This window comes from Oncorhynchus gorbuscha, linkage group LG04 (assembly GCF_021184085.1).
Source record: "Oncorhynchus gorbuscha isolate QuinsamMale2020 ecotype Even-year linkage group LG04, OgorEven_v1.0, whole genome shotgun sequence".
NCBI classification, from domain to species: Eukaryota; Metazoa; Chordata; class Actinopteri; order Salmoniformes; family Salmonidae; genus Oncorhynchus; species Oncorhynchus gorbuscha.
In genome coordinates, this window is record NC_060176.1 from 66714369 (window position 1) to 66738647 (window position 24279).

A 24279-nucleotide genomic window follows, 5' to 3' on the forward strand; every position below is an offset into this window, starting at 1 on the left:
ACAAGACAACATGGCGTCATACACTGGGTTGTTCTGAACAGAATGAGTCTGTTAGTTACAAGACAACATGGCTTCATACACTGGGTTGTTCTGAACAGGATGAGTCTGTTAGTTACAAGACAACATGGCGTCATACACTGGGTTGTTCTGAACAGAATGAGTCTGTTAGTTACAAGACAACATGGCTTCATACACTGGGTTGTTCTGAACAGGATGAGTCTGTTAGTTACAAGACAACATGGCGTCATACACTGGGTTGTTCTGAACAGAATGAGTCTGTTAGTTACAAGACAACATGGCGTCATACACTGGGTTGTTCTGAACAGAATGAGTCTATGTTAGTTACAAGACAACATGGCTTCATACACTGGGTTGTTCTGAACAGGATGAGTCTGTTAGTTACAAGACAACATGGCTTCATACACTGGGTTGTTCTGAACAGAATGAGTCTGTTAGTTACAAGACAACATGGCTTCATACACTGGGTTGTTCTGAACAGGATGAGTCTGTTAGTTACAAGACAACATGGCGTCATACACTGGGTTGTTCTGAACAGAATGAGTCTATGTTAGTTACAAGACAACATGGCTTCATACACTGGGTTGTTCTGAACAGAATGAGTCTATGTTTTGTATTGTGAAGAAGATTTGCTGCGGCACCTGAATGCACTCAGGACTCCTTTCTGTTTTGGGTGTGATCATTTTTTACAATTCAAAGCATCCACATACAAACGACAACATACAGATGTACATAAGCATCCTCCCCAATATCACCTCTTCCCAGATCCACCTGCTCACACCCCCATGTCCAGCCCGCATCACTTTCTGCCACATGGCCTGAAACTACACCATTTGGTTTCTTTCCGTCGCACACACACTTTCAACATTTAGATAATTTAAACATGACTCCTTTCTATTCACACTAAACTGATCTGTTTCTCTGAATTACCTTGCGAAAGCCTAATACTGTAATATCGTATTTTGTAATTTAGCTAGTCATGTTGGCAATAGACCCGTTTCCAGTACACGACCCGCTAACGTCAGGTACAGATACCCGTAACTCTTGGAGGCTGTAAGGCGTTCTAGAAGAACTTCCGCTTGTTCTGCCACTAACTTGTGGCAATGTTTGCAAACACAGGAAGGGGTCGATAGAACTAGCTTTCTAATCATGCCCACCTGACCAGGATTTTTATAGTGTTTTGGATTGCGTCAACAACCACAGTAATTGCGTGACGGTTGGGATGTAGGGTTGTGTTCAAAACAACTACAAGTGTGCTTGTTCGAGTTCCTCAATGGTATATCTAGCAGAGCTACAAATAATAATAGTACCGTATAGTTGAAGAATCTTTCAGTCATAAGTGCAGAACTGTGTACACGTTGGAGAAGTGTGTGTCCACTTGGAGACACAAGTTACTCCTCTCACTTAAACCCTTGTCATTGTTTTGTCTCATGTTGCACCTACCCCACATTATCCAGAAATATTCTTATCATGTTACTGAATGTATCCAGAATATTTTCAGATTTCGTTATCAACAAATGCGGTAAAGTACAGTAAATGTGAAATGCACATAAAATCAACCGTGTGATATTTGGATTCAGTCTTGTCAGGTGAACTGTTGTTGTTGATACTCACCTTTGGTCTAATCATTTTCCCACGGTCTCCAAACTGTTCGTTTTCAATTGCTACCATGGTTATGCATATGCTTCTCATATTTCTTAATTTTGCCCTGTCCATATAGGCCAATTCCCACAACTGTAAAGAGTTAGTTAAATGTTTTTAAAAAAAGTAGTAGTTGTTGTATTCAATCGTCTTTGCCCACATGTATGGGCCATTTGGTTTGCGTAAAGGTTGAGCTGATGTGATCTGTGGGTGTTCCAGGTTTGAGTACGACCTGGTTCTAAACTCCGACATCAACAGTAACCACTACCACCAGTGGTTCTACTTTGAGGTGAGCGGCATGCGCGTGGGAGCCCCCTATCGCTTCAACATCATCAACTGTGAAAAGTCAAACAGCCAGTTCAACTACGGTAAGTGACTGACTGACTCACTGACTTGGTCATTTTTGTTGCATTATTTAGTCAATGATGTTTGGCAAAGCTTCTGTGTTTCGAAAGAAATGCTAGTTCAGTTTTACATTTACATTTAAGTCATTTAGCAGACGCTCTTATCCACTCACGACTTACAAATTGGTGCATTCACCTTATGACATCCAGTGGAACAGTCACTTTACAATAGTGCATCTAAAACTTAAGGGGGGGGGTGAGAGGGATTACTTATCCTATCCTAGGTATTCCTTAAAGAGGTGGGGTTTCAGGTGTCTCCGGAAGGTGGTGATTGACTCCGCTGTCCTGGCGTCGTGAGGGAGTTTGTTCCACCATTGGGGGGCCAGGGCAGCGAACAGTTTTGACTGGGCTGAGCAGTTTTCTGTGTGTATGGTATTAACGTTAACGTCTCCTTGGTACTGTCTTCAGGTATGCAGGTTCTGATGTACTCTGTACAGGAGGCCATTAGCGGCAGGCCCCGTTGGGTTCGCACCGGAACGGACATATGTTACTACAAGTAGGTGTGACTGTCCTCCCTCACCCCGCCAGCAGAGGCAGTAATCACACAGCCCACCGGACAAGTAGTGTACCTGTCAGGAGAAATGAGCCCCGTTCCAATACTTTAGAAATGCATCCTTCCGACCTGTACCTTGAAGTAACCCCAGATCTAAATTGATTAGTGTGGTGAAAGTAATAGGGTTGTAACTTTGCTTTCACTTATAAACTCAGCAAAAAAAGAAACGTCCCTTTTTCAGGACCCAGTCTTTCAAAGATCATTCGTACAAATCCAAATAACTTCACAGATCTTCATTGTAAAGGGTTTAAACACTGTTTCCCATGCTTGTTCAATGAACCATAAACAATTAATGAACATTCTCCTGTGGAAGGTCGTTAAGACACTAACAGCTTACAGACAGTAGGCAATTAAGGTCACAGTTATGTAAACTTAGGACACTAAAGAGGCCTTTCTACTGACTCTGAAAAACCCTGAAAGATGCCCAGGGTCCCTGCTCATCTGCATGAACGTGCCTTAGGCATGCTACAAGGAGGCATGAGGACTGCAGCTGTGGCCAGGGCAATAAATTGCAATGTTCGTACTGTGAAACGCCTAAGACGGTGCTACAGGGAGACAGGACGGACAGCTGATCGTCGGCAGGACTGGCAATAAGTGCTCTTCAACGAGGAGTCACGGTTTTGTCTCACCAGGGATGATGGTTGGATCCGCGTTTATTGTCAAAGGAATGAGCGTTACACCGAGGCCTGTACTCTGGAGCGGGATCGATTTGGGGGTGGAGGGTCCGTCATGGTTTGGGGAGGTGTGTCACAGCATAATCGGACTGAGCTTGTTGTCATTTCAGGCAATCTCAACGCTTTGTATTACAGGGAAGACATCATCCTCCCTCATGTGTTACCCTTCCTGCAGTCTCATCATGACATGACCCTCCAGCATGACAATGCCGGATCTCAATCCCATTGAGCACGTCTGGGACCCGTTGGATTGGAGGGTGAGGGATAGGGCCATTCCCCCCAGAAATGTCTGGGGGCTTGCAGGTGCCTTGGTGTAAGAGTAGGGTAACATCTCACAGAAAGAACTGGCAATTCTGGTGCTGTCGATGAGGAGGAGATGCACTGCAGTACTTAATGCAGCTGGTGGCCACACCAGATACTTACTGTTACTTTTGATTTTGACCCCCCTTTGTTCAGGGACACATTATTCAATTTATGTTAATCACATGTCTGTGGAACTTGTTTAGTTTATGTCTCAGTTGTTGAATCTTGTTATGTTCATACAAATATTTACACATGTTAAGTTTGCTGAAAATAAACGCAGTTGACAGTTAGAGGTTTTTTTTTTTTTGCTAGTTTAGGTCTGTGCTTACCTCAAGGAAGCGAGGAAGGAAGGGTGCATTTTGTAGTTAAGTATTTGAACAGGGCCATGAAATAGGTTACTTGTTGGTCACTTCCGTAGATACTGGTGTCATGTGAATGTGTTTCTGTATGTTACTGTATCAAGCTTTTGTGAACTTCTCAACATCCTTTTACCTAGAAACCACTTCTCTAGGAGCTCGATAGCAGCAGGTGGTCAGAAGGGGAAGTCCTACTACACCATGACCTTCAGCATGACCTTCAACCACAAAGACGATGTCTGCTACTTCGCTTACCACTACCCTTACACCTACTCTACTCTAAAGGTACTGTATACCCTTACACCTACTCTACTCTAAAGGTACTGTATACCCTTACACCTACTCGACTCTAAAGGTACTGTATACCATTACACCTACTCTAATCTAAAGGTACTGTATACCACTACACCTACACTACTCTAAAGGTACTGTATACCACTACACCTACACATACTCTAAAGGTACTGTATACCACTACAACTACACCTACTCTAAAGGTACTGTATACCACTACACCTACTCTACTCTAAAGGTACTGTATACCACTACACCTACTCTACTCTAAAGATACTGTATATCTCTACTCTAAAGGTACTGTATACCACTACACCTACTCTACTCTAAAGGTACTAGATACCACTACACCTACTCTACTCTAAAGGTACTGTATACCACTACAGCTACACTACTCTAATGGTACTGTATACCACTACACCTACTCTACTCTAAAGGTACTAGATACCACTACACCTACTCTACTCTAAAGGTACTGTATATCTCTACTTTAAAGGTACTGTATACCACTACACCTACTCTACTCTAAATGTACTGTATACCACTACACCTACTCTACTCTAAAGGTACTGTATATCTCTACTCTAAAGGTACTGTATATCTCTACTCTAAAGGTACTGTATATCTCTACTCTAAAGGTACTGTATATCTCTACTCTAAAGGTACTGTATATCTCTAATCTAAAGGTACTGTATATCTCTACTCTAAAGGTACTGTATATCTCTACTCTAAAGGTACTGTATATCTCTACTCTAAAGGTACTGTATATCTCTACTCTAAAGGTACTGTATATCTCTACTCTAAAGGTACTGTATATCTCTACTCTAAAGGTACTGTATATCTCTAATCTAAAGGTACTGTATATCTCTACTCTAAAGGTACTGTATATCTCTACTCTAAAGGTACTGTATATCTCTACTCTAAAGGTACTGTATATCTCTACTCTAAAGGTACTGTATATCTCTACTCTAAAGGTACTGTATATCTCTACTCTAAAGGTACTGTATACCACTACACCTACTCTACTCTAAAGGTACTGTATATCTCTACTCTAAAGGTACTGTATACCACTACTCTAAAGGTACTGTATATCTCTACTCTAAAGGTACTGTATACCACTACACCTACTCTACTCTAAAGGTACTGTATATCTCTACTCTAAAGGTACTGTATATCTCTACTCTAAAGGTACTGTATACCACTACACCTACTCTACTCTAAAGGTACTGTATATCTCTACTCTAAAGGTACTGTATACCACTACTCTAAAGGTACTGTATATCTCTACTCTAAAGGTACTGTATATCTCTACTCTAAAGGTACTGTATATCTCTACTCTAAAGGTACTGTATATCTCTACTCTAAAGGTACTGTATATCTCTACTCTAAAGGTACTGTATATCTCTACTCTAAAGGTACTGTATATCTCTACTCTAAAGGTACTGTATACCACTACACCTACTCTACTCTAAAGGTACTGTATATCACTACACCTACTCTACTCTAAAGGTACTGTATATCTCTACTCTAAAGTACTGTATACAGTGCCCTGAAAAAGTATTTGCCCCTTTTCTGATTTACTTTATTTGTGCATATTTTCCACACTGAATGTTATCAGATCTTCAACCAAAACGTGATATTAGAAGAAGGGGATCTGAGTGAACAAATAACACAAAAATGTGATACTTATTTCATGTATTTTAAGAAACATTTTAAGTTATGCAACACCCAATGCCCCTGTGTGAAAAAGTAATTGCCCCCTTTCAGTAACACAGGTTTTGCCACCTTTAGCTACAATAACTGCAACAAACACTTCCTATAGTTGTTGATCACTCTCACATCACTGTGGAGGAATGTTGTCCCACTCCTCCATGCAGAACTTCTGTAACTCTACGACATTTGTGGGTTTCAAGCATAAACTGTTCATTTCAGGTCCTGCCACATCTCCATTGGTTTTAGGTATGGACATTTTTCAAAAGTTTACATGTGTTGCTTTTCAGCCATTCTGATGTAGACTTGCTTTGGATCATTGTCTTGCTGCATGACCCAGCTGCCCTTCAGCTTCAGCTCACCAATGGATGGCCTGTAGAATAAAAGACTGAATCTCTACATTACACTGTTGATGTTATGTGAATGTTATACACTGCTCAAATAAATAAAGGGAACACTTAAACAACACAATGTAACTCCAAGTCAATCACACTTTTGGGAAATCAAACTGTCCACTTAGGAAGCAACACTGATTGACAATAACTTTCACATGCTGTTATGGAAATGCAATAGGCAACAGGAGGAAATTATAGGCAATTAGCAAGACACCCCCAATAAACACGTGGTTCTGCAGGTGATAGCCACAGACCACTTCTCAGTTCCTATGCTTCCTGGCTGATGTTTTGGTCACTTTTGAATGCTGGCGGTGATTTCACTCTAGTGGTAGCATGAGACGGAGTCTACAACCCACACAAGTGGCTCAGGTAGTGCAGCTCATCCAGGATGGCACATCAATGCGAGCTACGGAAAGGTTTGCTGTGTCTTGTCAGCGTAGTGTCCAGAGCATGGAGGCGCTACCAGGAGACAGGCCAGTATATCAGGAGACGTGGAGGAGGCCATAGGAGGGCAACAACCCAGCAGCAGGACCGCTACCTCCACCTTTGTGCAAGAAGGAGCAGGAGGAGCACTGCCAGAGCCCTGCAAAATGACCTCCAACAGGCCACAAATGTGCATGTGTCTGCTCAAACGGTCAGAAACAGACTCAATGAGGGTGGTATGAGGGCCCGACGTCCACAGGTGGGGGTTGTGCTTACAGCCCAACACCGTGCTGGACGTTTGGCATTTGCCAGAGAACACCAAGATTGGCAAATTCGCCACTGGCGCCCTGTGCTCTTCACAGATGCAGGTTCACACTGAGCACATGTGACATTCTGGAGACGCCGTGGAGAACGTTCTGCTGCCTGCAACTTCCTCTAGCATGACCGGTTTGGCGGTGGGTCAGTCATGGTGTGGGGTGGCATTTCTTTGGGGGGCCCTCTGTGTGCTCGCCAGAGTTAGCCTGACTGCCATTAGGTACCGAGATGAGATCCTCAGACCCCTTGTGAGACCATATGCTGGTGCGGTTGGCCCTGGGTTCCTCCTAATGCAAGTCAATGCTAGAGCTCATGTGGCTGGAGTGTGTCAGCAGTTCCTGCAAGAGGAAGGCATTGATGCTATGGACTGGCCCGCCCGTTCCCCAGACCTGAATCCAATTGAGCACATCTGGGACATCATGTCTCGCTCCATCCACCAACGCCACGTTGCACCACAGACTGTCCAGGAGTTGGCGGATGCTTTAGTCCAGGTCTGGGAGGAGATCCCTCAGGAGACCATCCGCCACCTCATCAGGACCATGCCCAGGCGTTGTAGGGAGGTCATACAGGCACGTGGAGGCCACACACACTACTGAGCATCATTTCGACTTGTTTTAAGGACATTACATCAAAGTTGGATCAGCCTGTAGTGTGGTTATCCACTTTTAATTTTGAGTGTGACTCCAAATCCAGACCTCCATGGGTTGATAAATTTGATTTGCATTGATAATTTTTGTGTGATTTTGTTGTCAGCACATTCAACTATGTAAAGAAAAAAGTATTTAATAAGAATATTTCATTAATTCAGATCTAGGATGTGTTAATTTTAGTGTTCCCTTAGTTTTTTTTAGCAGTGTATTTACTGTACTTTTTGCCGCATTTGTTGATAACGAAATCTGAAAATACTCTGAATACTTTCAGTAACATGATAAGAATATTTCTGGATAATGTGGGGTAGGTGCAACATGAGACAAAACAATGACAAGGGTTTGAGTGAGAGGAATAACTGGTGTCTCTAATTGGACACACACCAACCAACGTGTACACAGTTCCTAAGTCATTTCAATGTACTTTTATGATTCAAAGAAGAGTCCTCAACTATAAGGTGCTATTTTGAGTTCTCCTGCATACGTCTGTGTTCCTGCCCAGATGCACCTGCAGAAGCTGGAGGCGCTGAGGAACCCTCAGACCTACCTGCGCGAAGACGTCCTGTGTGAGACTCTGGGGGGAAATAGCTGCCCCCTCCTCACCATCACCGCCATGCCTGAGTCCACCAGCAACGACCAGATCTGCCAGTTCAGTGAGTACTGACTGACCACTGACTACTGGGGTAGGAACACTGACCTGAACTGAGTTAAAGATATCACTGTCTGTCAGATAACTCCTCCTTCTCTGGGGGGTGTGTGTGCTGCTGAGTGTGTTTCTATGTACTGTGTGTGTGTGTCCAGGGAACCGTCCAATGGTGTTCCTGTCATCGCGGGTGCACCCAGGGGAGACCAACGCCAGCTGGGTGATGAAGGGCACCCTGGAGTTCCTGATGGGTAGCAGCCCCCTGGCACACAGTCTCAGGGAGGCCTACATCTTCAAGATAGTCCCCATGCTCAACCCTGATGGAGTGGTCAACGGCAAGTAAGTGTACACACACACAATGCGCGTATGAACATGTGCGCACACACATATGCGAACACACACACACAACCAATACTATATTGCAGACACGTGCGCACACAAACTCAAGTTGATTAACTTCTCTTTTTCTCATTCCATTTCTCCCGCCCCTCCCTCCAGTCACCGTTGTTCTCTGAGTGGGGAGGATCTGAACCGACAGTGGCAGAACCCCAGTCCTGAGCTGCATCCTACCATCTACCACACAAAGAGCCTGCTGCAGTACCTCGCTGCCATCCAGAGGGCGCCATTGGTGAGCCCCACGGTTGATTACCGTACTCACCATATGTGCCATAGCCCGACACCCTTACAGCGCTGGTCGCACATGGCTAACTCTGTCACGCTAACCCTTTCCCTAGCTATTACCTTAACCTTTTCTCTTTCCCTAACAGTCGTGGCAGGAAAGCCAGGTTGATGAAGTTTGATTGTCTTCATACATTCACAATCTCTGTCCCCTTCCCTGTGTGTCTGTCCTCTCCTTCCCTGTGTGTCTGAGTCCTCTCCTTCCCTGTGTGTCTGAGTCCTCTCCTTCCCTGTGTGTCTGAGTCTTCTCCTTCCCTGTGTGTCTGAGTCCTCTCCTTCCCTGTGTGTCTGAGTCTTCTCCTTCCCTGTGTGTCTGAGTCTTCTCCTTCCCTGTGTGTCTGAGTCCTCTCCTTCCCTGTGTGTCTGAGTCCTCTCCTTCCCTGTGTGTCTGAGTCCTCTCCTTCCCTGTGTGTCTGAGTCCTCTCCTTCCCTGTGTGTCTGAGTCCTCTCCTTCCCTGTGTGTCTGAGTCCTCTCCTTCCCTGTGTGTCTGAGTCTTCTCCTCCCCTGTGTGTCTGAGCCTTCTCCTTCCCTGTGTGTCTGAGTCCTCTCCTTCCCTGTGTGTCTGAGTCTTCTCCTTCCCTGTGTGTCTGAGTCCTCTCCTTCCCTGTGTGTCTGAGTCTTCTCCTTCCCTGTGTGTCTGAGTCCTCTCCTTCCCTGTGTGTCTGAGTCCTCTCCTTCCCTGTGTGTCTGAGCCTTCTCCTCCCCTGTGTGTCTGAGCCTTCTCCTTCCCTGTGTGTCTGAGTCTTCTCCTCCCCTGTGTGTCTGAGTCCTCTCCTTCCCTGTGTGTCTGAGTCCTCTCCTTCCCTGTGTGTCTGAGTCCTCTCCTTCCCTGTGTGTCTGAGTCCTCTCCTTCCCTGTGTGTCTGAGTCCTCTCCTTCCCTGTGTGTCTGAGTCCTCTCCTTCCCTGTGTGTCTGAGTCCTCTCCTTCCCTCTGCTATGTAGGTGTTCTGTGACTACCACGGTCACTCCCGGAAGAAGAACGTGTTTATGTACGGTTGCAGTTTGAAGGAGACTGTATGGGAGACCAGCATCAGCGCTACATCCTGTGAGCTACATGAAGACCTTGGTTATAGGGTGAGAACATAATAATATATGCCATTTAGCAGACGCTTTTATCCAAAGCGACTTACAGTCATGTGTGCATACATTCTACGTATGGGTGGTCCCGGGAATCAAACCCACTACCCTGGCGTTACAAGCGCCATGCTCTACCAACTGAGCTACAGAAGGACACACACACAAGTATACACACACACACCTAGGGCTGTGACAGTCATAGAATTTTGGATGACAGTAATTGGCCAGCCAAATAACTGCGGTCTCCGTAATTACCATTTAGGGTGCATTTTCTCCTCCGGTCCTGACTGCATGTGCTGCCATAGAAATAGAAGGAATAGAACGGGTGTCCCCATTCAAGTGAATGATTGCATAATGGGTGGGACTGGCGGCCTCTGCAAGTGTATATAGGAGCAAAGCAGGGAGCGTACCCATTAATGTGTTGGGATTTGTTGATTCAACTGACATTACAAAAAATACATTCCATTACATGAGCCACATCAGTTATCACAATTTTAATGAACATTCTACATTACCATGGAAATGATTGCATCACAATACCAGGCAGCCATTGCGAGTGTACCCATGACTTTACCAGTCAAATGTTCAGGGTTAGAGGTTCCAAGCCCATTCTATCGATTATATTTCTATGCTCTGCTATAACACACTGCTTGTTTCAGAAAGGAACAACAAAGTTTCATCACCTTGTTAAAGTCCATGTCACCACAGAAACGTCAACCGCACAAATGCTCGGTAATTGTGCCAGCCCTACACACACACACACACACTATCTTCCCTTATGTTCGTTAATGTATTAAGGCTCTGGCTCAGAAACATATTACTTGCATTTAGCCAATGAAACCCTGATGATAAATCAGAACAGATTACATCAGTACGGCTGTGATCTCTGTTATAGGAATCTCTGGATATGCTTTCCACATTTTTCATGGAATTTTCATGGCTGTACAATTTTTCTCAGGTCAACTCAGCAACAATATCTCTCAAATAATTTGCATACAGGGAGACATCAGGCAACCTGGAAACAATGCGGACACACACACACACCAACTGTTTCTCTTTTAGATCCTCTCACGTACATCCATCCACAGGCATGCCCTCATTGTCTATTGTCTATGGGTGTTGAGCTCAAACTCTTCCCCCGTACTCCGTCCCTCAGACTCTGCCTAAGATCCTGTCCCAGATGGCACCGGCCTTCAGTATGGCCAGCTGTAGCTTTGTGGTGGAGCGCTCCAAGGAGGCCACGGCCCGCGTGGTGGTGTGGAGGGAGATCGGAGTCCAGCGCAGCTACACCATGGAAAGCACACTCTGCGGCTGTGACCAGGGCAAATACAAGGTGGGGTGGGGGTGTGTGTGTGTGCCGATACAGCCTGGTGTGTGTGTGTACTAACAACCAGCAGGGGGAGCTATAGTCCTGTAAATCATACTGTCAGTGACGAAAAGCAGCATCATCGGGCTTATTATGTCATATCCACTAAACACGGGACAGAACTGTGTGTGTGTGGTTTTACTGTCCCTGTGGGGACCAGAAAGTCCTCACAAGGCTAGTAAAACATGCGCCTGTCCCCACAAGGAAAATGGCAATTTTAGGCTTGGGGTTACAATTAGTGTTAGGGAAAATTGGATTATGAATGGGAATCAACTGTTTGGTCCCCACTAGGAAGATAGAAAAAACACAATTGAGTGTACCGATGTTCTGCCTTTCAGTCAGTGAGTGCAGAAACCTCTAGCAGCTCCTAGCCTTCTCAATGTCAACATCTGCAGAGCCCAGGGGTAGGCTAGGGTTGCCAGTTTGGTACGGTCCCTTTCTCTCATCCTTCCTGATTGGGTTATGTATTTATGGGGAAATTGTTTGGACAGATGTGCAGGAAGCCCATTTTATTGACATTCTATTTGTCATGCTCGTGCCAAGCCAGTGTCCTCTTTATTTATTTTTTTACATTTATTTAACTTGGCAAGTCACATAAGAACAAATGGTTATTTTCAATGATGGCCAAGGAACAGTGGGTTAACTGCCTTGTTCAGGGGCAGAACGGAAGATTTTTACCTTGTCAGCTCGGGGATTTGATCTTGCAACCTTCCGGTTACTGGTCCAACGCTCTAACCACTCAGCTACCTGCCTCTGCTCTGAGTCACAATGCTCCACAACACAACAATTTTACTGGAAGCCCACTGTAGACTTGAGATTGCACATGGGACAGACGTGTGTGTGTGTGTGTGTGTGTGTGTGTGTGTGTGTGTGTGTGTGTGTGTGTGTGTGTGTGTGTGTGTGTGTGTGTGTGTGTGTGTGTGTGTGTGTGTGTGTGTGTGTGTGTGTTGTGTGTGTGTGTGAGAGATGTTTTTAAGTGTAAATAATACAGCGCTGACTTCATTTAGAGGACTAGTCAATTGTTTGGTCGATAGGCTGTTGGTCGACTAAGATTTCTTAAGTCGAGCAGTAGCAAAAAATAAGAATTCATGGTGTACAAGACACCTGTCTGATTGGCCGTAGGGATGGCACAGTCCATCACTCTAAGACGTGCAACTGAAATTGTATATGGTTATATTATATAAGAACAATGGTGCAACACTAATAAAAAATATTATTTCATAACAGATACACTTTCTCCCGCGTTAGTTAATGGTCGCTGTCCATGGTTCTGAAACACATCAGTGCGCTGTTGAATTAGCGCCTTTTCCTAGACCATGTTGCTATGTTTACAATAGCAAGGTTAACCAGCATATTGGTGTTGAGAACAATGCAGTGGAGGCAGCAGCAGAGTTAGAAAACAGCCCTTGCCTTAATTGTCTAGGAAAAGTGAGGAGAGAAGAAACCCCAACTTTATTAGGTCTATAATCAATAGCCGAACTGTTAAATGTGCCTGGCTTTATAAATCATCCCTACTGTATATATCTAGCTACAGAAATATGACAGATCCTGCTTGAGTCTTTGTTTAATAGCCTACTGATTCCGTGAGTGCCAAGCCTCACGCAACCACAACATGTCGGATCAACAATTTAACAAATTTGACTGTTTTTAATCTTCGCTACTCTGTAATAAATGCGTTACACTTTTTTCCCTGTTAGAACAGCCTTTGATATTATTTATAATTGATTTAAAAATAAAACCCACCTTTTTCTTGATCTCCTTATTGTTATTCTTATGATCATCATTAAACTAATAAGTAAATGTCATTATCATTGGTAGGATTGGCATAGCAACCTTTATAACCACCATCGAGCTGTAGGCCAAAGACCACATCCTGTATAGTCTTAATGCCGTAACTTACTTCGGCCTATATTTCATATTTTATAGGCTACAGTACTGTATCAATCATTCATTTGTTCATGTCATCTCACAGCATATGAGTCATTCATGATTTGAAATGCAATTAAGCATTTTAGTTTTTAAATAAAATAATAAAGCCACTTGAATAATTAGCGTAAACAAACTGTTCCATTTCGGAAATTGCATTCACGAATGAATGCAACAGTTTTTAGTCTTTGCTGGAATAAATGCTTCACAAAAAAACGTGCTTATAATTGATTTAGTGTTTACATTGGGAAAATGATATTCTACTCTAACAGCACCTGTTTGGCACACATAATATGCAGGTAGACCTTGCTCCTTCTTGTTCTTGATCTCCAGTATTTTCCACAAATAGTCACATTTATACCACACATCTGAGTGGGGTGACAGAGACAATTGGGTGCTAATCACACAGTCACTCACTGTCTTTTTATTTTTTATTTTACACAGCGCAGCAAGTCTTCGTCTGGCCCAGTACAATCAAATCAATTGCAGTCGTGCTCCATTTAGTAATTTGTGTCCTAATTATTTAATCAAAGAGTGCGCTGAAAGCATCTGACAAGTTCAGTGCATATATTTCATTTGATTTCAAACACATAGGATGTGTCTATATATGGAAAATATATATTTTAAAATGGAAGAACAGACTCTCGGTCAACCAAGAGTTTTTTTTAGTCAGGGACAGCCCTAATATAATATGTGTGTGCACTGAACATGCTTGTTATGTTTATATAATGTTTGTATAGTAAGTGATTGTGTGTGTGTCCAGGGTCTTCAGATAGGCACCAGAGAGCTAGAGGAGATGGGAGCCCAGTTCTGTGTGGCTCTGCTAAGACTGAAGAGACTAACTTCCCCCCTGAAGCTGAGAAACCACGCACACCTGCTGGACGTCGACAGTGACCTTATGGAGACACGCTGCAAAGTCTCCAGGTCAGACACACACCAGGTCACTCACTCACACGCACACTTAGACACGCTCACACTTACCAGGTCACACACACACAATCCCACTTACCAACAATAAACCATACATGGTACACTGGTTTGAGAGTTGCAGCATGGCCAACACTCAGGACAGTAGTGTAGCTGCACCGTCCGCTGTCATCTTCAGAATCCTCATGACATTTAAATGTGGCTTTTTACAAATCTCCTCTTGCATTTATTGATTTATCCATGTATAATTAATGTATTTACAGTGCATTAGGAAAGTGTTCAGACCCCTTGACTTTTTCCACATTTTGTTATGTTACAGCCTTATTATAAAATGTATTAAATAGTTGTTTTCCCCTCATCAATCTACACAAAATACCCAATAATGACAAAGTGTTTGTTTGTAAATGTATTTATAAAAAAAATGAAAAACCACATTTACGTAAGTATTCAGACCCTTTACTCAGTACTTTGTTGAAGCACCTTTGGCAGCGACTAGCCTCCAGTCTTCTTGGGTATGACACTGCAAGCTTGGCACCCCTGTATTTGTGGATTTTCCCCCATTCTTCTCTGCAGATCCTCTTAAGCTCTGTCAGGTTGGATTGGGAGCGTCGCTGCATAGCTATTTCTAGGTCTCTCCAGAGATATTTGATGGGGTTCAAGTCCAGGCTCTGGCTGGGCCACTCAAGGACATTCAGAGACTTGTCCCGAAGCCACTCTTGCGTTGTCTTGGCTGTGTGCTTAGGGTCGTTGTCCTGTTGGGAGGTGAACCTTCGCCTCAGTCTGAGGTTGTGAGAGCTCTGGAGCAAGTTTTCATCAAGGATCTCTCTGTACTTTGCTCATTTCAACTTCCCCTCATTCCTGACTAGTCTCCTTGTCGCTGAAATACATCCCCACAGCAAGATGCTGCCACAACCATACTTCACCGTAGTGATGGTGCCAGGTTTCCTCAATGTGACGCTTGGCATTCAGGCCAAAGAATCTTGTTTCTCATGGTCTGAGAGTCCTTTCGATGACTATTGGAAAACTCTAAGCAGGCTGTCGTGCCTTTTACTGAGGAGTGGCTTCCGCCTGGCCACTACCATAAAGGCCTGATTGGTGGAGTGCTGCAGAGATGGTAGTCCTTCTGGAAGGTTCTCCCATCCCCACGGAGGAACTCTGGAGCTCTGTCAGAGTGACCATCAGATTCTTGGTCACCTCCTTGACCAAGGCCCTTCTTCCTCGATTGCTCAGTTTGGCAAGGCCAGTACTAGGAAGAGTCTTGGTGGTTCCAAACTTCTTCCATTTAAGAATGATGGGAGGGCACTGTGTTCTTGGGGACCTTCAATGCTGCAGAAATGTTTTGGTACCCTTCCCTAGATACAGTGGGGCAAAAAAGTATTTAGTCAGCCACCAATTGTGCAAGGTCTCCCACTTAAAAAGATGAGAGAGGCCTGTAATTTTCATCATAGGTACACTTCAACTATGACAGACAAAATGGGGAAAAAATCCAGAAAATCACATTGTAGGATTTTTAATGAATTTATTTGCAAATTATGGTGGAAAATAAGTATTTGGTCAATAACGAAAGTTTATCTCAATACTTTGTTATATACCCTTTGTTGGCAATGACCTAGGTCAAACGTTTTCTGTAAGTCTTCACAAGGTTTTCACACACTGTTGCTGGTATTTTGGCCCATTCCATGCAGATATCCTCTAGAGCAGTGATGTTTTGGGGCTGTTGCTGGGCAACACGGACTTTAAAACTCCCTCCAAAGATTTTCTATGGGGTTGTGTTCTGGAGACTGGCCAGGCCAATCCTGGACCTTGAAATGCCTCTTACGAAGCCACTCCTTCGTTGCCCGGGCGGTGTGTTTGGGATCATTGTCATGCTGAAAGACCCAGCCACGTTTCATCTTCAATGCCCTTGCTGATGGAAGGAGGTTTTCACTCAAAATCTCACGATACATGGACCCATTTATTCTTTCCTTTACACGGATCAGTCGTCCTGGTCCCTTTGTAGATAAACAGCCCCAAAGCATGATGTTTCCACCCCCATGCTTCACAGTAGGTATGGTGTTCTTTGGATGCAACTCAGCATTCTTTGTCCTCCAAACACGACGAGTTGAGGTTTTACCAAAAAGTTATATTTTGGTTTCATCTGAACATATGACATTCTCCCAATCTTCTTCTGGATCATCCAAATGCTCTCTAGCAAACTTCAGACGGGCCTGGACATGTACTGGCACTGCAGAATTTGAGTCCCTGGTCCCAGCTCTCTGCAGGTCATTCACTAGGTCCCCCCGTGTGGTTCTGGGATTTTTGCTCACCGTTCTTGTGATTATTTTGACCCCACGGGGAGAGATCTTGTGTGGAGCCCCAGATCGAGGGGAGATTATCAGTGGTCTTGTATGTCTTCCATGTCCTAATAATTGCTCCCACAGTTGATTTCTTCAAACCAAGCTGCTTACCTATTGCAGATTCAGTCTTCCCAGCCTGGTGCAGGTCTACAATTTTGTTTCTGGTGTCCTTTGACAGCTCTTTGGTCTTGGCCATAGTGGAGTTTGGAGTGTGACTGTTTGAGGTTGTGGACAGGTGTCTTTTATAGTGATAACAAGTTCAAACAGGTGCCATTAATACAGGTAACGAGTGGAGGACAGAGGAGCCTCTTAAAGAAGAAGTTACAGGTCTGTAAGAGCCAGAAATCTTACTTGTTTGTAGGTGACCAAAAACGTATTTTCTGCCATGATTTGCAAATAAATTCATTAAAAATCCTACAATGTGATTTTCTGGATTTAGTTGAAGTTACAGGCCTCTCTCATCTTTTTAAGTGGGACAACTTGCACAATTGATGGCTGACTAAATACTTTTTTGCCCCACTGTATGTGCCTCGACACAATCCTGTCTCGGAACTCTACGGACAATTCCTTCGACCTCATGGCTTGGTTTTTGCTCTGACATGCACTGTCAACTGTGGGACCTTATATAGACAGGTTTGTGCCTTTCCAAATCATGTCCAATCAATTGAATTTACCACAGGTGGACTCCAATCAAGTTGAATTACCACAGGTGGACTCCAATCAAGTTGAATTTACCACAGGTGGACTCCAATCAAGTTGTAGAAACATTTCAAGGATGATCACCTGAGCACAATTTCGAGTCTCAAAGGGTCTGAATACTTATGTAAATAAGTTTTTTTATTTTTTATGTTTTATATACATTTTTTTTAATATAAAAAATAAAAAATTAACTGTTCACTTTGTCATTATGGGGTATTGTGTGTAGATTGAGGAAAAAATGACTTTATTCATTTTAAAACAAGGCTGTAATGTAACAATGTGGAATATTTTCCGAATGCACTGTATTCATTGACTCCCATCAAGTAGCCAGGTTAGAGACCTCAGGGCTTGGCTAAAGGCTCATCACAGCTTTATGCTTTTTCTCGTTTAATATTTCATCATCAGACCAATGATATTATAACAATAGGATTGGAATGTTGTGTATGTGCTCGCGTGTTTCTGTGGAAGGCTATTCCCCTTGCACAGTCTTCACATTTTTCTGCCATAAAATGTAATCTATAAAATCATGACATACATTTTTTTTCCCTACAATCTACACATTTTCAAAGTGAAAGAAGAATTATAAAACATTTTCCAAATGACTAGAAACACAAAATGAGAACATATTGATTATGTATGTCCCCAGAGTTAATACATTGGTAGAAGCACCTTTTGCCATTACAGCTGTGAATAATTTACAATAATATTCTACCAACCTTGCACAACTCTCAGGGACATTGTTTTTGTCAACATTGCTAGGTTGTGTAAATCTGTAGGACAAAAAATATAATGTATTAACTTTTTAGATTTAATTTTAAGGCAACAAAAATAGAAGCATATGCAAGGGCTGTATAGATGTTCACTAGGCCCTGTATGTGTACAGTGCATGCACGTGTGTGTGTGTTGCCTTTGTGTGCATGCACGTGTGTGTGGCCTTTGTGTGCATGCACGTGTGTGTGTGTGTTTGTGTGTGGCCTTTGTGTGCATGTGTGTGTGTGTGTGTGTGTGTGTGTGTGTGTGTGTGTGTGTGTGTGTGTGTGTGTGTGTGTGTGTGTGTGTGTGTGTGTGTGTGTGTGTGCCCTTTGTGTGTGTGTGTGTGCCCTTTGTGTGTGTGTGTGTGCCCTTTGTGTGCATGCACGTGTGTGTGCCCTTTGTGTGCATGCACGTGTGTGTGGCCTTTGTGTGCATGCACGTGTGTGTGTGGCCTTTGTGTGCATGCGTGTGTGTGTGTGTGTGTGTGTGTGTGTGTGTGTGTGTGTGTGTGTGTGTGTGTGTGTGTGTGTGTGTGTGTGTGTGTGTGTGTGTGTGTGTGTGTGTGTGTGTGTGTGTGTGTGTGTGTGTGTGTGGCCTTTGTGTGCATGCACGTGTGTGTGTGTGGCCAGTCCGGTGTAAGTGCGGCCCTTGCAGTCTTTCTCTAATGGACTGTAATGGCTCAAGCTCTCTCACTCTGGGATCTTAATACTCCTCTCCAGACAGCACTCTGTCCATCCCATTACAACCCGTCACACCCTCCTCCTAATCCACTTTACCCGTTTCTGGGGCGGAGAGAGGGTTGGGGCGGGGGGCAGGGGTCAATGACTGAACCCCAACCATCCACTGTCTCCACAGGATCCTCTTTCAAAGACCTCACACCATTAAAAACCATTTAAAAACCACTAAAACCACTAAACATCTGAGACATTTATCCATTAAACCACTAAACCAATGCGTTAGAAAAGATGTCTCTATCAAAAACGTAGCACAACTAGTGATTGATTTGATTTTTGTCGTTGGGTTTGTTATTATTTTACGTGCCTGAACACTAGTTTTATCTTCTGAATTTCTTTCTGAAATCATTTTACCTCATTTCTGTCCAAACCCGTGGTCAAATATTTGTTTTCTTTCAAATACTTTGTGTTTTAATAATTTGGTGGGTGTTTTATGTTCGTCCTATTTCACACATTGAGCCTGCCTAGAATGATGGTCTGTCTGTGTGTTGTGTTGTCAAGCAGCACCCCTAGTAGGTACTTGTTGGAGGATGAAGAGGCATCCTTCATGGAGGAGGTGGACTACAGCGCAGAGAGTGGCGACGAACCCGACAACGACCCCAACACCGCCGACCCCCACGACAACCACCTCTCCGACTCCGAGTCCAACAACCATAGAGACTCACTCACCTAGCTCAAACCCCCTGATCACTACCCAACCAGATATCCCCATTTTGCTCTGAAGTTACTTACTCCTCTCCCTCTGGCCTTGGTGCATCATGGATACCACATCCATGCTATATCTGCCTTGCATATCTCATGCAGATTTAAAGCGTTATAGAATGAATAGACACGTTAGACAAATAACACAAGTTAACACAAGGGTTTTGTTGCAATGTCGCCATTTGTCATGAAAAGTGTTACACAAAGAGAATTTCTAAATCTCTGTTTACGTATGTCTATAGGTAATTCTATGGTTAGACACAAGTTGAGATGGAATGTACACCTTGGCAGTATGTCTCAATGACCTACTAATAACAGTGGTGCACAATTGGCATAGCGGAAAGGTAGTAAGCAAAGTAGAACCATTTGCACATGTAACACATCAACATGCATACCGTACACATGAACACAGGTACAGGGCAGAAGAAAAGGCACTTTTATGATCCTCACCTCACAGTGAAAGGTCAAAAGCTCAGGCCAAAACTGACATTGATGTTGTGGATCTGTTTTCTGCTACTTAGAAGTTCATGTATTTCTCTAGTCTGCCTGTAAGCTTAGTTGGTTGTCCATACAATGCAATGGTACTGAGTTTTAGGAAGGATGGTGTTATTTGGGAGTAGTTTAGACTTTCTTTTTTTTAACTTGTATTCTTTCTAGATGTAAGTAGCTATTAGGTTTTGGTTGTGTTTGTACAGTCGGTGCTTTACTATTTTAATGTCATTTTTCTTATTTATTTAGTTTTATTTTATTTGTGAGACGCACCGTGTGTGTGTGTGTGTGTGTGTGTGTGTGTGTGTGTGTGTGTGTGTGTGTGTGTGTGTGTGTGTGTGTGTGTGTGTGTGTGTGTGTGTGTGTGTGTGTGTGTGTGTGTGTGTGTGGTAGATGGAAATGCTAGACCACCATAGAACTGGGCAGCCAAACGCTCTGTGTTTGTGGGAGTAAAAAAAGAAAACGGACTAAACCTTTTAATTTGATTGAAACACAAATAAGTTGAAGCTTGCAATGAAATCATGAGAAATAAATGTGAATGTGAAAATATCTGGATCATTTTGCAGTGTACTATTATCCATTTAATCATGTGAATGTTGAGTGTGAGTATTTTGAAGGATGTGTTTTGTGTGTGTGGTGTATGTGTTTTAGAATGTATTTTTTTATCTCTATTTTTAGAGGTATTTGTTTATTCTGTTTGAGTGCAAGTGATGTGTGTGCCCACCGCTAATGCCCCTCTGGCTGTATATGCCAATCTGAGGTCGGACCATTGATACCGAAAGTGGACTCCTTTATTTCTGTGCCATTATAGCGTCTGTGATAGCATGGGCAGCACCATTGAGGCTACAACCCATAGGAATCCCCACCCAGTTGACTACTTTAAAATGGCAGAAGCATGGTGGAGGCCCTCTGGCGCTGCCCATGCTAAAAAGTAATTTTGACCACTAGAGCCCTCTCATTTTCTATGGGTTAGACAAAGCTTCATGGAGAAGGTTAAAGTTCATCAGGGGACACATGGAGAGAGGGTGGTGTCTCCAAACCAACGACCCACAGATAACCTGGACATTGGACAGAGGGAAATCTAGAATGAAAGAGGAGTCATTGAAGACAGAACATATTAATTCATTTGTACAGTGTGCATGTCAATAAATCAGCCAAAGAGCCACCTGTCTGGAGGACATGCAGTCAACCTCTCTGTCATCGCATTGTGCCGCTGATGGGCAGAGTGACAGCGGAGGAGAAGGGAAAAGCTGCAGGACACTGAGAGAGCCTTGTGTTAGGAGGAGGATTAGTAGTGGAGGAAAATGTTAATCAGAGATGCAGAGCATCAACAGCTCCTTCCTCTTTCAGCCCTACGCCCCACTTCCTGTCTCTGCCTGCCCTCCCCTGTGTCAATCACACGCTCGCAAATGTGGTGAACAAAGAACTAAAAGACGTCCTCCGCCCCCAACCCAATTACAGTTCCGGCTTCTCTCTGTCTGACGATGGGGGGGGGCATTCAGCTGCTGCCGAAGATCGCCATGTTCATCACACCCACACACACATCACTTGGGCGCCATGCACGGCTTTCAGTCTCACAGTCTCTTATTGGCCTAAGCTGAGGCCCTTACACGACATGGGTAATTAACATAAGTGTCCGTGCTCAACTGTATACTTTGTCCCTGCCAAACTGGCCATCAGACCTTCAACATAAGCTTTAAAAAAATCCACACACACACACTTTCTCTCTGACATACTCACATGGGCATAATTGGTTATGTGGAAAGCGGAGCTGACTTCAACCTCACGTTGCCATGGTAACTGTAGACCTATTTTCTAGGACGCGCTTACTCCCGTCCAGCGTGTTATTCATGCACAGCCTTCACAAATGTTTTTCTTTTCACTCCATCTACATTCTATCTCCCTCTCCTCCGATGCGATCCCTGTTCACATGCATATGCAAATAAACCCAATTCTCGAGACCAATTAAAATGGGGTGTGAATGGAACAGGCCGTGAGTTGTGGTAATGAGATAGGGACGGGGTACATGCTAGAGCTGGGACGATAAACCAAAAATAATCGACACCGACCATACCGATTAATTATCGCAGGCATTTTGCTGCCATCGTTCATTACGATAAGTAGCCTTTACTAGGGATATGTGAAGTTTGAAATGAATGCAATCAATGCTAATTGTCCGGGTAGCTATTTGGTTAGCTGTTCAAGAGTTTTATGGCTTCGGGGTAGAAGCTGTTTAGAAGCCTTTTGGACCTAGACTTGTGCGGTAGCAGAGAGAACAGTCTATGACTAGGGTGGCTGGAGACTTTGGCAATTTTTAGGGCCTTCCTCTGTCACCGCCTGGTATTAGAGGTCCTGGATGGCAGAAATTTGGCCCCAGTGATGTACTGGGCCGTACGCACTACCTTCTGTAGTGCCTTGCGGTCAGAGGCCGAGCAGTTGCCATACCAGGCAGTGATGTAACCAGTCAGGATGCTCTCGATGATGCAGCTGTCAAACTTTTTGAGGATCTGAGGACCCATGCCAAATCTTTTCAGTCTCCTGAGGGGGAATAGGCGTTGTCATGCCCTCTTCACGACTGTCTTGGTGTGTTTGAACCATGACAGTTCATTGGTTATGTGGACACCAAGGAACTTGAAGCGCTCAACCTGCTCCACTACAGCCCCATCTATGAGAATGGAGGTGTGCTTGGCTCTCCTTTTCCTGTAGTTCACGATCATCTCCTTTGTCTTGATCACATTGAGGGAGAGGTTGTTATCCTGGCACCACAATGCCAGGTCTCTGACCTCCCTATAGGCTGTCTCATCGCTGCTCACAGCCCTGAGGGGCCCCTGTGTTGAGGCTCAGAGTGGCAGATGTGTTGTTACCAACTCTTACTACCTAGGGGCAGCCTGTCAGGAAGTCCAGGATCCAGTTGCAGAGGGAGGTGTTTAGTCCCAGGGTCCTTAGCTTAGTGTTGAGCTTTGAGGGCAGTATGGTGTTGAACGCTGAGCTGTAGTCAATGAACAGCATTCTCACGTAGGTGTTCCTTTTGTCCAGGTGGGAAAGGGCAGTGTGGAATGCAATAGAGATTGCATCATCTGTGGATCTGTTGGGGCGGTATGCAAATTGGATTGGGTCTAGGGTTTCTGGGATAATGGTGTTGATGTGAGCCATTACCAACCTTTCAAAGCACTTCATGACTACAGACGTGAGTGCTAAGGTCAGTAGTCATTTGGGCAGGTTGCCTTAGTGTTCTTGGGCACAGGGACTATCGTGGTGTTCTTGAAGCATGTTGGTATTACAGACTCGGCCAGGGACAGGTTGAAAATGGAAGTGAAGACACTTGCCAATTGGTCAGCGCATGCTTGAAGTACACGTCCTGGTAACCCTGGAAAGTGTGATCACACAGTCGTCCAGAACAGCAGGTGCTGTCATGCATGCTTCAGTGTTACTCGAAGCGCGCATAGAAGTCATTTAGCTCGTCTGGTAGGTTCGTGTCACTGGGCAGCTCACGGCTGTGCTTCCTTTTGTAATTCATAATAGTTTGCAAGCCGATGTAGTAGGATTCAATCTTAGTCCTGTATTGACACTTCACCTGTTTGATGGTTCATCGAACAGGTGAAGCAGGATTTCTTATAAGCGTCCGGGTTAAAGTCCCGCTCCTTGAAAGTGGCAGCTCTACCCTTTAGCTCAGATTTTGCCTGTAATCCATGGCTTCTGGTTGGGGTATGTATATATGGTCACTGTGGGGACGACGTCATCGATGCACTTATTGATGAAGCCAGTGACTGATGTGGTGTACTACTCAATGGCATATGAAGAATCCCGGAACATATTCCAGTCTGTGCTAGCAAAACAGTCCTGTAGCTTAGAATCTGTGTCATCTGACCACTTCTGTATTTAGTAAGTCACTGGTACCTCTGCTTTAGTTTTTACTTGTAAGCAGGAATAAGATTTGCCAAATGGAGGGAGAGTGAGAGCTTTGTATGCATCTTTGTGTGTGGAGTAAAGGTGGTCTAGAGTTTTTTTCCTCTGGTTGCATATGTAACATGCTGGTAGAAATTAGGTAAAACCGATTTATGTTTCCTTGCATTAGAGTATAGTACGAACACTACTTATATTTTGTCATGTGCAAATGTGCAAACCTGGGGCTGCAGGTAGCGTAGTGGTTAAAGTGTTGGACTAGTAACCAAAAGGTTGCAAGATCGAATCCCTGAGCTGACAAGGTAAAAAATC

At 44.0% G+C, this 24279-nt stretch overlaps 1 protein-coding gene across 6 annotated transcripts in view; it reads left to right on the forward strand.

The window, feature by feature from the left end:
- agtpbp1 (ATP/GTP binding carboxypeptidase 1) overlaps positions 1 to 20613 on the forward strand; it is a 48665-nt gene extending 28052 nt beyond the window's left edge. For all 6 annotated transcript variants that reach the window (XM_046347871.1, XM_046347868.1, XM_046347872.1 and 3 more), the window contains 10 exons: positions 1879 to 2027; positions 2472 to 2559; positions 4090 to 4234; positions 8236 to 8386; positions 8535 to 8715; positions 8875 to 9004; positions 9998 to 10129; positions 11289 to 11465; positions 14188 to 14348; positions 19378 to 20613. In XM_046347871.1, coding sequence (XP_046203827.1) covers positions 1879 to 2027; positions 2472 to 2559; positions 4090 to 4234; positions 8236 to 8386; positions 8535 to 8715; positions 8875 to 9004; positions 9998 to 10129; positions 11289 to 11465; positions 14188 to 14348; positions 19378 to 19546 — 1483 coding nt within the window. In that variant the 3' untranslated portion in view covers positions 19547 to 20613. The remainder of the gene's footprint in view (positions 1 to 1878; positions 2028 to 2471; positions 2560 to 4089; positions 4235 to 8235; positions 8387 to 8534; positions 8716 to 8874; positions 9005 to 9997; positions 10130 to 11288; positions 11466 to 14187; positions 14349 to 19377) is intronic.
- The last annotated feature ends 3666 nt before the right edge of the window (positions 20614 to 24279 follow it).